This window comes from Pteropus medius, unplaced genomic scaffold (genome assembly GCF_902729225.1).
Source record: "Pteropus medius unplaced genomic scaffold, Ma_sr-lr_union100, whole genome shotgun sequence".
Classification (NCBI taxonomy): Eukaryota; Metazoa; Chordata; class Mammalia; order Chiroptera; family Pteropodidae; genus Pteropus; species Pteropus medius.
The window spans coordinates 17,997,845-18,012,359 of record NW_024349800.1 but is presented as its reverse complement, the minus strand read 5'-3'; the positions used below and the strand labels follow the sequence as shown (position 1 = coordinate 18,012,359).

General features: G+C 31.7%; 1 protein-coding gene across 15 annotated transcripts in view; it reads left to right on the top strand.

The window, feature by feature from the left end:
• The window catches only part of RBM26 (RNA binding motif protein 26), an 80,588-nt gene that overhangs the window by 53,591 nt on the left and 12,482 nt on the right, over positions 1 to 14,515 (top strand). For all 15 annotated transcript variants that reach the window (XR_005658189.1, XR_005658188.1, XR_005658187.1 and 12 more), the window contains 6 exons: positions 502 to 627; positions 972 to 1,046; positions 2,449 to 2,616; positions 3,722 to 3,826; positions 6,853 to 7,053; positions 8,488 to 8,574. Coding sequence is in view for 12 of the 15 variants with exons in the window: in XM_039886960.1 (XP_039742894.1) it covers positions 502 to 627; positions 972 to 1,046; positions 2,449 to 2,616; positions 3,722 to 3,826; positions 6,853 to 7,053; positions 8,488 to 8,574 (762 nt within the window). In the remaining 3 variants the exon portion in view is untranslated. The remainder of the gene's footprint in view (positions 1 to 501; positions 628 to 971; positions 1,047 to 2,448; positions 2,617 to 3,721; positions 3,827 to 6,852; positions 7,054 to 8,487; positions 8,575 to 14,515) is intronic.

Sequence of the window (14,515 nt, the reverse complement as noted above, 5' to 3'; positions counted from 1 at the left end):
AAGGTCATTTGAAGCAGAAGGAGCAATGGCTAACAAAGGAAAGGAGAAAGAAAGCAAGTTTATTTCTGAACTGTAAATTGCAAACGATCGTGAGGGACAAACAGTTTCAGATTGAGGAATAGGATCCAGTTTCTTTTTGTGCCATGTCTTATGAACGGGTTTTGCTTTAGTCACTAGGAATACTAACACATATATTCAGCAACTAATATTTTCTCAGTGATATAGTAATGACTGTTTTTTCTTGATTTAAAGTTTTTGTATGTTGGATTGCATTTTTTCTATAGGTATATGGTATTAATTTAAAAAAATTATCGTTTATTCCTCATTCATATCTTTCTTTAAAAATCACTAAATGTGATTTAGTTATTATTCATATAACATTAAGTTCAATGTGCTAAGTTTTAACGAAAGCGCTTTAACGTTGAGTTTTATAAAAAAAACAGGACTTAGAAAATCATGAATGCTTGATACATTTTTATGAAATTGAATTTGTATTGGTAGGTGTTATCTACATCTACTGGCCTAACAAAAACAGTGTATAATCCAGCTGCTTTGAAGGCTGCACAAAAAACTTTACTTGTTTCCACCTCTGCAGTTGATAATAATGAAGCACAGAAAAAAAAACAGGTAAGTACAGCTGTTATTATACAGAATTTTCATAGAGGAAAGCTTTTTGCATGTATGTGTTTTTTCAGTGCTTAGAATAGAATGATACTAAAAGGAGTATGTTGGCTGCCACTGAACTTTTATTTTCCATAATGTAGCAGTAAATATTTTTTTCTAGGAATAAAAGGTTCTCCTGATCTTTGAAATTTGCATACATATTTAAGTTTTACATAGGAAAACCTGGCATTTAATTTTTGTTGCCAAGCTTCTGCAGTTAACAACCCTTTCTGTCTTCTTTTATAATTTTGTTTATTGGAAATATAAATAGTAAATATTCTAATAATATTTTTTATCTCTTTTTCTAGGAGGCATTGAAACTTCAGCAGGATGTAAGAAAAAGGAAACAAGAAATTTTAGAAAAGCACATTGAAACACAGAAGGTAAAATACTAAAGCTAGATTTGACAAAATATTTATAAATGTTACAACTTGGAATTTAATCTTACACTATATAGGTAGTCTTAGGAAACATTTACTGTAATCGATGATGGTAAAACTGAAATATTATCGATGGTAAAGTTTATATCAATTGAGAGCGTATTGGGGATATGAAGAGCATATATTAAATGTTAGGAATTGAAGTAGTTTAAATGGAACTATGGTTATCAAACTTGAAATGAAAGTGAGGAGTCTGTATCTAAGTATGGTGCTGCCTAGCAGTTCAACAGATAGTGATATGGAACCTTTGCTCAGTGTTGAAATAGATACTCTTCTTTAATATGCTTGGAATCCTCTAGTTCTTGTTGTCCAATAACAGCCACATCTGACTTTTGAGTATTTAAAATGTGTCTAGTCCAAGTTGAGATGTGCTATAAGTGTAACATACCAGACTTCAAAGACAGAATGAGGAAAAAAAGTAAAACATCTCAATAATTTCTATTGACATGTAGCATTTTTAATATTTTGAGCTAAAAAGAATATACATTATTAAATTAACTTTACTTTCTTATTTTTTTAAAGTGATTATTAGAAAATTAAAACTTATATGGCTTGTAATATTTCTTTTGTACAGTGTTGCTGCAGTTTATGACATTGAATTAGGTTCTTGATCATATCTGAGTAAAGGTTATGACGTTTCAAAATATTGAAAAGACAGGAACTTTTCCATTTTGGTTTAAAATGTATGTCTTTTATAGTTTAAATTTGGATTTATTATGTTTAAAAATGTTTGATAAAGAGAAATTACAATGCTTTATTCCAAAAACTGAAACCATCTTGACTTAAGAGAACCTATAATATTGGGTGGTATCTTCTAGCCTATATTACCTTGTTTATCTTCTTGTTTCCTATCAATGTTGGGGATATTATTCTTAGGCTAGCCAGTTACTGTTCCCAGTGACAAAGAAAGTAATTAAATGTTTCATTTTCCTAATACCTCATTATATGAAGGAAGAACAGAACTTTTCCTCTGATTCATTCTAGGTTACAGACTCCATTTGGAGTGGAGTTACTTAGAGGCAGTAATATCCACAAATGGATTAGAAAATAAAATTATTAATATTTTTTCAAACTGAAAACTTTTCAGGGATTGAATTGAATTTCTTATGTTCTAAGAGACCCAAATAGTAATACGGTAGTTCTTTACAAAATAAACCAAGATTAAGGCTCGAATTGAGACAGTTAGCATCACCAATCTGCTATTCTGCAGTCTTAGTGGTTGTAAGCCTTGTTATAAATACATAAACTAAAAGTAGTATTTATTTTTATATTTTGTTCGCTGTGTTTTTATTAGTAATAGTAGGAATAAGTATCTCACATTTTTCTCTTTTTAAAAATCTGGCAGATGTTAATTTCAAAACTGGAGAAAAACAAAGCAATGAAGTCTGAAGATAAAGCAGAAATAATGAAAACTTTAGAGGTTTTGACAAAAAATATTACCAAGTTGAAAGATGAGGTCAAAGCTGCTTCTCCTGGACGCTGTCTTCCAAAAAGTATAAAAACCAAGACTCAGGTATTTTAATTTGTGTTATTATTCATATTACTTTGAAAAACATTAAAACACTGCATTGTTTAAGATTCATTTTCCTTTTAGATTATAGCATTTTCTAAAAATCTGACCATTGTATGCTATCATTCTCTTCTTCCTTCATTAATAAGTAAATAAATACTTGTAAACTACTAATCTTTCAAATCCTGTGAATTACAGTTGGAAAGTCAGTAATTAGGAGAATTAGTTATGGACAATCATGATAAGGTACTTTGAAGATAATAATGTAGGTACTTGAATGCTTGACTGAGGAGTTTGAGATTTATTTTAACTTTATTAAGGAGTTGGTGGTATAAAGTGTTAATGAACAGAGATATAACCTGACAATACAAAACGAATTTATTAGAAGGGGAGAAAATTCAGGTAGATTAATCCATTAGACACAAATAAGTGAGCAAGTTAATTTCAGATGGTAATAAGCGATTAAGAGAAAAAAACAGTATACAATAATTATACTTGGTGTGTGTATATATATAAAATCATGAGTTCATATTGTATTTCTGATCTAATCACCACAGGGTTCTTCCTTTTCTTGTCTTATTCCATATTTTATCTCCCTGTTCCCATAACGACAACTTAGTTCCCACTAAGGTCAGTCAATACAGTACTCATTTGCTCAGTCCTGTAATACATTCCAAATAGTCCCAGAATTGTTATAGCAATACCACTTCCAACAACTAGCTAAAAATAAAAGTTAGAATTTATTTGCATTCTTTATAACTTTACAATGTATCCCACTAAGGGTATAGAGTGAGAACTGTGGTCTAGGATTACTTTTTTTTTCCCCCCCTTTTGTGTGGTTATATTATTTGATAAAGTTAGGTGTATTTCAGTCCATAGAAATCTCACTCTGGCATAGAGAAATCAGTGGATATAGGAACAAGTTAGGAAGTCATTGCAGTAGTATAGACCAGAGGTGATTGATAGCTTGAACTAGATTGGTAGGTAGGACTGGAGATAGAGAAGAAATGTACAGATTAAATGGGAATGTATAAAACTTCTTTGTAAAAAATTTTGTATAAATACAAAGTATTAATTATTATCATCTAAAGTAATTTCTATTTTCTAGATGCAGAAAGAATTGCTTGACACAGAGCTGGATTTATATAAGAAGATGCAAGCTGGAGAAGAAGTCACTGAGCTTAGGAGAAAGTATACAGAATTACAGCTGGAAGTATGTTTCATCACAACTATGCAGTGTGCTAAAGAAGAGCAGATGTAGTCGTGGTGGTTAATTTGAAAATATTCCCTTCATTCTCTGGCATACATATTGGGAGTCAATATAAGGAAGAGGTTAACAAATCTCTCAAAGCTAGTAGAGAAAATCTTATTTAATGAGGGGTGGCAGCAGTTCTACCTATACACCTGAGTCCTTCCACTTCTAGTGAATTTTATTCCTTTTCTATTTTTGGTTTGTCCTTCCTCCTTGACCAAAACCTATTATAAGCTTTTCAGGTATTCTTATGGAGCTAGCCTGTGCATAAATAAGCATATTGTATTGAGTTCTATAAGAACCAGACTTCTAGTGATAGAACTGTATTGAAGAACATGTTTCCTTAAGTTTTGCCTATAGATGGTGCTGTGGATGTTTATGAAAGAAAAAATAAACTACCTTATAATTTTGTCATGGTTATTTATATAAGAAAAATCAAGTGAAATTGATTCTTATACATGAGAATTTTTAACATTTAACAAAAAGATGTTTAAAAATCAGAATAACATTTTTAAGTACAGAGAAACGTCATTAATGTAGTTGGTACTTGTCATTGTTTGATGTCACAATTTTTTATATTTTAGATTATTACTTTTGCTTAACCTTAGAATAATACTTTTTTCCAAATTTGTTAACTACTTGATCATCTTAACATCTTGACCACTTAACATTTAATAGCCACTTTTTTTCCAAATTTGTTAACTACTTGATCATCTTAACATCTTGACCACTTAACATTTAATAGCCACTATGCTTGTCTTAGGACTCTTTCTTATCTAACAGTCACAGGAAGCATTCTCTGGAAGCTTGGTACAGTTCATTTGTGTTCTGCCTAAGTAACAGGTTTTGAAAAAAGATAGGTTTATGTTAATATAGAAATTCTGTTTTCCCCATTCTGGAGATTTTATGCCCGTGTTGGTGATATTTTAAAAACAATTATCATTAAAAAATTTTTGGCCTATAATTTTAGTAAACAAATAATAGTATTACCAGTATTGTTTTCTAGTCTATGTTTTGGTTCTTTATCATAATATAGCTAAACTCTGAATAACATGTCTTTTTTTTTTTTTAATAATGGCTAAACTTTAGTTTGCAGTTAATGTATACAGAAATGCAGTGTTGCCTAGAGTGTGGTCATTCACCACACACATTCCATTTTTTTGATAACAGATATTAGTGAAAAAAGCTGTGAAGCCAAATAAATTTGGAAAAGATTATATTAAACATGAGTTTTGACTATTAAACATGATTTTTTTAGAGATCTTTAATTTGTGAATCTCCAGAATTACATATTAAATATTTAATACTACTCAAACTTATTTGACCATGGACTCCCTTTTCAGGGAGCATTTTGTTCCTCAGAGTAGACTTTTGTATATGCTGCTCTGTTATTAATCCTTGCCCTTTGAACTTTATTATTTGGATTTTAGATTATTTTAGTTTATGTTAAATATCTTGAGATTTTATACTTGCAGAGATTTGGCAATGGTGCTTCCTTGATATTTCCACTTGGATGTTTCACATCCTCAGACTCAGTGTGTTCAAAATTGTGCTTATTTTGCCCCTTAACTCCATCTACACAATTACCCAAACCAAAATCCGAGAGCCTTCATCAATTCCTTCCTTTTCTTCAGTATTCATATCCAATTAATTACCAAGTTTTATACATGTTACTCCCAAATATATCTTGAATGCATTACTTTCTCTATGTCCATTGCCACCGCTGTAGACCAAGCTTCTGTCTTCAGTTGCTGGGGTTACCGTAGTAGTCTACTGATTGGTATTGTTTTCTTCTTCCTTCTACTCTGTTCTTAAAACTCTCACCAGAATAACATTTTAAATCCTGATTCAATTACATTACTTCTCCGCCTTAAATGTTTTAATTGATTTTCATGGTTCTTGGAATAAAATTTAAAATCCTTAACGTGGTCCTTAAAGTTATTCATGATCTGGCTCTGCCTATCTCTCCAGCCTCATCTCTTCATCTCATGTGGTCCAGCTACACTGGATTTTATTCATTCTTTGAAGTACTATGTTCCTTTCAGCTTTTGGTTTCCTTGTTCCTGCTGCAAGCACTCCCTTTACCTTTGTGTTGCTTGTTCTTTGTTCCTTCTTTGATTCATTGAGCACATATTAAGTATCTATAATCTGCCACCTACTATTATATGTGCTGGGGATTGAGTAGAGAATAAAACGGGGTGGGGGAAAATCCTCACAGAATTAACATTATAGTATTTTATTTATTGCAAATCTTAGTACTTTGTTCACATCTTTAATGTTCTGTTCAAATCTTTAGTTAAAGCATTTCCCCATTTTTTGAGTCACCTCTCATGGATAAAATCAAATAACTTAGTTGTTTAATGTTTCTTTACCCCTCTAGGATTTGAGTTTCATGAGAGTAAGGACTTGCACATAGGAAGTATTCATAAATGAAGGAATGGTATGCTATTCATACAGAGTGATGTGGTGGAATATAAGTTACTATGGACATTAGTTGTATAATGATGTTACTGTAAGTGATCAGAACAATGAATTTGAGATAACTGTAACTACTGAAGTACAGTAGTTACTGTACTACAGTAGGGAAACAGTTTGAAAATTTTAAATAGGAAAATACATTTATTGTGTACATATCTCTGTATTAAAGTGACTTCTGGAGGAACAACGCCATTTGGAAGTCAAGAATCGCTGATTTTATTTTTTTGATAGAGTCTGATGTGTTGGAGAGTAAGAATTTAGAAAAAAGCACAATAATTTCGAAACAGTGCTTAAATTAATGTTTTGTTTTTTTAAATTCATTAACTGCCTACATTTGCTTTTACTTTAAAATATAAAACTCCACCCTAAATTATCCCTAAATTATGAGACTCTTTTATAGGGCATTATTTGAATATGATGTCAGAGTATATAAAAGTTTGACTCATCTGATAAAGTGTATAACACTTGGCTGTTTGTGATGTTTAACTTATGTGTTTAATTCCTTCTAGGCAGCAAAACGAGGGATTCTTTCATCTGGTCGGGGTAGAGGAATTCATTCAAGAGGTCGAGGTGCAGCTCATGGCCGAGGCAGGGGTCGAGGTCGAGGTCGAGGTGTACCTGGTCATGCTGTTGTGGATCACCGTCCCAGGGCATTGGAGATTTCTGCATTTACGGAGAGTGATAGAGAAGATCTTCTTCCTCATTTTGCGGTACTTTTTCACTGCCCAGTAAACAAATACTGATAACCATTGTTGGGGATAATGGATATATTAAAGGGGAAATTATGAAAATGACATGACAAATTTAAATCCATTAATCTGACCAAAGAATTTCTATGATGATCTTTTGTTATTTAAAAAGCAAGCTGTAGGGAGTTTTTGTTTATTATTTGGAAGAAACATTACAGTTCTTACACTTAGTAAGCCTTCAGGTATTGTGAAATGAATGATTTAAACTGTTGTTTTAGAGAAGGAAGTCCTATACTTTCATTTGATATTTACTTTTAAGGAAAAATTTAACACCCTGCAGGGGCCATTCAGAGTTGTTTTTTTATTAAGATGGAGTTTTATTTGTTAATATTCTTGATCTGGCCAGTCTAGAAATGAAACAGCTACTGGTCTCAGTGGATAAAAATTATAATTTAAAATTTATAGAGCACTTATTTTATGGGAGGTATTATTCCAAGTGCCTTATATAACTCACTATGTTATGAGTTATTTAGATAACTCTTTGAAGTAGGTACCTTTATTATGCCTATTTTAGAGATGAGGAAAATGAAGTGTGAAGAGAGTAACTTATATAAGTTTACACAGCTTGTAACTGACAGCGAGGATCCGACTGATTCTAGAGGCGATTCTCTTCCTGTGCTCTACAGAATTTTTCTGTATGGAGTGTGTGTGTATTTAATAAGTTCATGTTTATAATTTTATGTTTGGTAAGAAGAAAGGTATTAGTAATGACATACAAAGGACTAGAATTTTATATGATAAAGGTTGCTGTTTATAGAAAAATCCTCTTACACAGGTAAAAAATAAAATCCAACAAACCGAAACAAGCATAATTTAATATGTTTAGCTTGCAAATGTCCTAAAAGAATATATGATCTAGAGGAGTCTTTACTGAGAGTGAAAGCAGGATCAGTTATTGTTAAACTTTTGAATCGAAAGACCTGGACTCTCATTCCGGTAATTAACTTAATTACTTTGAGAAAAGTGCTTAAGTTCTCTTATTCTCTCCCCCCACCCTTGCTATCTTTACAGAAAGCTCATAAAATATTCTGAGGATTAAATATTCTGTTTTAGAAAGAATTTAGCATATTCTGGAATCAGAAATAAACGAGTATAGAAGATAATAAGAAAGCTCAGTCTTTGACCATTATTTATTTAAAGAATAAGTCAATTAATAATAAGTTTCCCTAGTTCTAGAAAGTGTAGAATAGTAATAGTATTTGGAAGGTAGGACCACCATTTATCTTAGACTATCAGGTACCAAAATGAATTATTGACCATTTTTTTTCTGTTAATCACCATGAATTGTTATGTATTCTGAGTTACATTTATTGATATTTTAATATTTTAAAAACCATCAGATTTTGAATGTTTCAGAATATTTATTTGGAGAAAATACTTGTTTTTAATTTAAAGCAATATGGCGAAATTGAAGATTGTCAGATTGATGACTCTTCACTTCATGCAGTAATTACTTTCAAGACAAGAGCAGAAGCTGAAGCAGTAAGTATTACAAATGATCTAATTTATTGAAGATCTGTATTAAAATGTTATAAAAATATTGCTTTTAAATTTTAATATGTAAATGAATTTTTTAACTTACTAAATAACTGCAGTTGACAGTAGGTAGAACATGTGAAGCAGAATTCATGGCCACAAATAATGTCCTACCTAAAGCAGTTAGGTGCAGTTCTATATATGACATATTATTAGAGTATGTGGAATATAAAATTGAAAACAACAAATGAACAAGACTAACAAACCAAAACTCATAGACACAACAGTTTAGTGGTTACCAGTGGGAAAGGGGGGAGGGGAGAGGTAGATAAGGGTAAAGAGGGTCAAATTTATGGGGACTAAAGGAGATTTGACTTTGGGTATTGAGCACATAGTACAACATATATATGAAGTATTATTGAATTGTGTACTTGAGACCTATATAATTTTATTAACCAATGTCACCCAATAAATTTAATTAAAAAAAAATATATATATATATTATATATATAGTCAGCAAGTCGAATGTCAAGTTGTATTGTCTTGAGTATTGTCTTGAGACACTAGGAATTCTCCTTGCTTTCTCTTTCACAAGAGATAGAGCCACCCTGCTTCCCATTATCCTTTTTTCCATATGGCCCAGAGCAAGGTCTGTTTTGGCAGACTGAGTGGTGAAGGATAAGGTAGCAGCTGAGATACAATCCTGATGGCTGCCCTTAACCATCCTTCATCTCTGCTGCTTCCTAGTGCCAGTTGTTCAAACACTAAAGAAGTGTCCGTAGCTCAGCATACCCCTATAACTAGGCCTCAACAACTTTTGCCTAAGACATGATACATAGCTCTAGCTTTCAGGGTCCTTTTGGTATAGTTGTCTTAAACTATATATCTTGAATTGTCTTTCCAAAGAATGACCAGAAGTATATGCAACCTTGTTTTTCTTCTGGATTTAAAAGATTTAAAAAAAAAAAGACTGTGATGTGTGGGGGATTCATAGGAGCCCTTTGGGCCCTGTGTTGTTCTTTGTTCAGGATTATAGAGCAATAGTTGTATCATTTTGTCCTTGGAAAAAATGCATTATATGTTCCAAACAGTTAATGTGAATGGAAGAGTTGGAACGTTTTCAGAAGTTTTAAGTTGAATGTGGTCTAAAGTTTTGAAAAACCTAAAAAACGACTTATCCTCTCTATGATAGATTCTCTTTGCCAGCACAGTGGTACTTTGCTGGGGGCTTACAAGTTGCTCTTGGGACATTGTAACCAATAAAAGACTGTGGGTCTGATAAGTCTCAGAAAAGTATTTAGTGAACCCTGGAATAACCTAGTTTCTAGGTGGGGTGGGTAGTGGATAATTTCATAGAAATTTCTTATCCTAGGTTTTTTTTTTAAATGTAGTTTTGAGTCAGCTTTTATTTAAACATCTTTTATGAAAATAAAAAGTAATTTATAATTGATTAGAGTTTAAAACTTTTTTATAAACTTACATGTAAATGTTTTATATTGAAAAAATAGATCTCTGATCCAGTTTTCTCTCAAAGGTATTGTTGAATACAAAAATAAGCTTCTTTTAAATGATGGCTTCAATGATAATTTTCAGTGTAAGGTTAGATAGGTATCTGAGTACCATTTCTTTATGTTCTATCTGTTTTTTAGGAAGTAGTCATTATAAAACAATAGTGTTTTGTACAGATGGTTAAAATACTGTATTACCAAGTTTGTGGATATAGTAACAACTTTAAATACACACACACACACACACACACTACTTTCTGCTTGCTTATGTATGGGCTGCGAGGAAAAGAAAAACCTCTTGCCTTTTAAATAACTTTTGTAAGTTTTGCTCTTGCTAAGGCCTATTGACATGTCTTTTTTCTAGGGTCTTGCTTTTTCCATCTCAAATTATGTTTGTTCATTCGCTTTTATATAAGTATATATAAAAAAAACACTGAATTACATCAAGGTTGAATAAGTGGCAAAAATCACTTAAGTTTTATGTTTTATGAGAGTTACCTTTTCAGGGTAAGTACCATTTTAGTTGAATTTACCAAACAAGATGAAAGGAATACTACTGTTGCTATTATGCTAAATATTTGGAATTAAGTTATAGAAATTATTAAACCATAAACATTTCCTTAAGCCAAAAAATTTCTGGAAACATTTTTAACATATTTTAGAACAAAATAGAAAATTAAGTTGAAGCTTGCCTTACCCAGGTAGTATAGGCTAAAGGTTTTTAAACCTCTGGGTTTCAGGGAACATTAAGGTTTAGAAATTTAAAAATTAGTGTGGTTGATACGGGAGTGCCAATTTTTAACTTCGTCAAGGAAGAATGCTTAAAAAGTACAAAAAAGCTTGCATTTACCATCACCATCATTATGTAAAATAAAGGAAATTTTCACACCAATGTCTAGGGCTTTATAAAGTTGAGAAAGGATAGACCTTGCCAAGAAAAAGAAATTATCAACCTTTTGCTAATGTTTATTTCTATTATTTCATTTTTCTTAACCATTGTTCTCAGATGATTGGATAAATGCCTATTTTCTATAATCAATAGATGCATAGTATTTCTAAGTGAAAGTACAGGAATAAGGTAATTGAGACATTCAAATATGACTGAAAAGTGAGAAATTTTCCTCAGGAAAGAGATTGAAGTATTTTAAGGAATAATTATATAAACAACACTTTTAGGTTTAGGTTGACTCTGCTTTATTTTCTTGTTTGTCTATCACCACCTCATTGTACTAAAGTTGGATAAGTACCCAAACAGGACAAAAAATGTGGCCTCTTCCCATGACTGGTTAGAATGTTGTTTTTCCTACTTTGAATTGTTTACACCTTTGTAAGATAACTAAGATCCAGTTTTAGAATAGAAACAGTTAAGTCCCTATTTGAAGCCCCAAACTCAAAGAGGTATGTAGCTTTTTATATTAAAAGAGAATCCTGTTCTACTGGTACATTTTTGACACCCATGCCTAAACTCTCAATAGTTATGAGGATTCACTGATGCAAAACTTATGAAGTACATAGAACAATGCCTGGGACAAAGTAAACCCTCCTAATGTTAGCTATTATTAATATTGTTGTGGGTTTTTTTTCCAGAATGAGAAATGATTGGAAACTGAATAGAGACAGGAAAGAGTCAATGATTTCAAAGCTCTCATTCTTTAGACCTGAACCTTAGGAATAAAAATTGAGGATAGTGCAACTTAACTCCTAGAACTCGATGGGGCTGACTGAATAAATAGTAAGCTAATAACAAGAACAGTATTTAACTGGATTCAATCAAAATAAATCAAATCATGTACATAGAATTTTTGTGTTTTTACCGATACACTTAATAGTTATTAAATACTGCTTTACGCGGTAAGTACTGTGCTACCGGAATCAGTAAATCCAAGCCTGAGGCTTGTGAGAAAGTGGCCATGCAGCTTGAACTCAAAAGTTAGAGGAATGGAAAGAAGTCTTTCCCTATAAGTTGTGAAATTTTAATTTTAATTTTTTTTTTTTTAACTTGTGGTTCTTTAATGAAACTCCTGCCTAAACATTGTATACTGTGGTTATTACAAATATTGATAATCTTGGTTTTAGCCTTCTTTCATAGATTAGTTTTAATCATTATGGTTACTAAAACTGTAAGACACACTAGGATTGCAGCTTTAAATTTTCTGACCTTAGGGCATTTTCCCCATCCTGTTTTTACCCAACACTGGTTCTGCAAGAGCTCAAGGCTTCTCTTGTCAGATAAGTTTGTAAAAGTCTCCACTTTGTATATTTCATTTAGATTCACAATCTGAGTTGAAAAGGCAGAAGGTAAACATTCTTGTTTAATTTTGCTTAACCTAGTTTTTTCCAAATGTCGTTTCCAGAGCCATTTTCTACTTATGATATGGAACCCACCTCATAACTACTTTTCATACGTTTTTTTTTCTTCCACCTTGGTCAGATCTTCAGCCATTTTTCCTTCTGTGGTGTGTATGCCTGCTTTCCTCTTTGCTGTAAACGTTGAATTCATCTGTAAGAATAGGCAAAGGGCTATAGAGGAAGCCTATGAATAAAATGCTTCAGCTTTTAAATAGTTTTTGTTTACATTGCATAGCAATTAGAATTATAAAAAGAACCCCTGTATACTCATCATAGAGCTTCAGCAGTTATCCACTTACAGCCTGTTTTGTCTATGTCTCACCCACTGCAACCCTCCCTCTCCTTGTTTTAGAGCTATTCTCAGTCATCATATCATCTGTAAACATCTCAGTGTGGATGTCTCAATGTTAGGGCCTTAAAAAATTAAACATACTACTATTATTATACCTAAAAGTGATTGAAATTTCCTAAGTATTATCAAATACCCAGTCAGAGTTTATATTTCCCCAATTTTTCTATAAATTTTTTACTCACTTTTTTTAAGGATCCAGAATAAGGTTTGTATCTTGAGATAACTTGATTGTTATTATACAGTAATGAACTCATACATTAAAACATTTCATGGGTATTGATTGATCCATTGTTCTCGGTTATTGATGTTTTGTCCTGTTTTTGGCTAGTGGCTAATATACTAGTTTGTTCCTGAGTTCTTTTGACAGGACCCTAATGGGTTATGATAGTAACTTAGCTTTCTGGTATGAACAGGTGTTCTGAGTTCATCTTATACATTTTCCATTTTAGACCTCGAATTGGCCATTTCTCTAAGGAGCTCTGATTCTTTTCACTGGGCAAAGGCGTTTAGAGACCACAGTACGAATATTAAGGGTGCTCAGTACTACTGAGTATATTGCAGTCACTAATCCTTTTCGGTGGTCAGAGCTGGGAGTGAAAAAAAACATACACTCATACACACATGTACACATTTACATACACGGACATATATTCATATGTATACACATGTATAAAGAAAATAAAAAAATTCAAAGCTACTGATATTTCCCATTTAATTCTGAACTATAGGGTTTTTATACACACGTATATACACATAGAGAGGTAGGTAGATTGAAAAAATAAAATAAGAGCTTGTACTAATACTTGCAAATTAATTCCGGATTATATGTTTTTTTTTACTTAATTTCTGGTCCTCATATCTCTCTGTCTCTTTTTTCCATGCAGAAAACTAAACCATTTTTACTGACACCAACATAGTTATGTGCTCTAAATATAAGTGTAAGAATGAAAATATCCCCTTTACCACAAATAATATAATTGTTGGCAAAAAAGTTTAATATTTTCTGAGTTCTTATTTTCCTTATGGTATTTACATTAGGTACATACTGTATATACTTATCGCAAAATGAAGATTTGTATGGCTATTGAGACAGTTTTAATGAATGTAAAAATTTTTTAATGGGAAGGAAATTTTAAATGACAATTATCTAGTTTTTCTGATTTATTGTTATGGTTGTAGTTATCTCTGTGTAGTATTAAGAAAATCCCTATTTACCTAGACAAGCAATTATAATTTTTTTAAACAGTTCTTTTTCAGTTTCAGAACATGCTTTAGTAGAGTAGGGATGGGACAGCTACACAAAAATAATTGATTTTGGCAGCACGTTAATTTATTCATAATGTTCATCATGTTAAAAGTTGCTGGTTGACAGTTTGAGTGTTTTTTACTGCTTTAAAATATAGTTTTAAATTTTATTTTTAAAATTAATTTATTTTTGGATAGACAGTACATATTCATGATATAAGAACTCCAAAGGTTGTGAAATAAGAAGTAAATCATCTTCTTATCCTTATCCTTAGTTCTCAAGTTCCTGCCCAGAGATTACAAATGTTTTTAGGTGGGTTTTTTGGTTATATTTTTATACTGAGACTTTGAATCTATAAGTAACATCAATAATTCTATCAAGAGCTGCCTTGTTCTGTCATTTTTGCATAGATATTTCATTATAGGGATGTACCAAATGTAATCAACCATGGGTTGTTGATGGACTTTACATTGTTTTTATTCTTTTACCTTA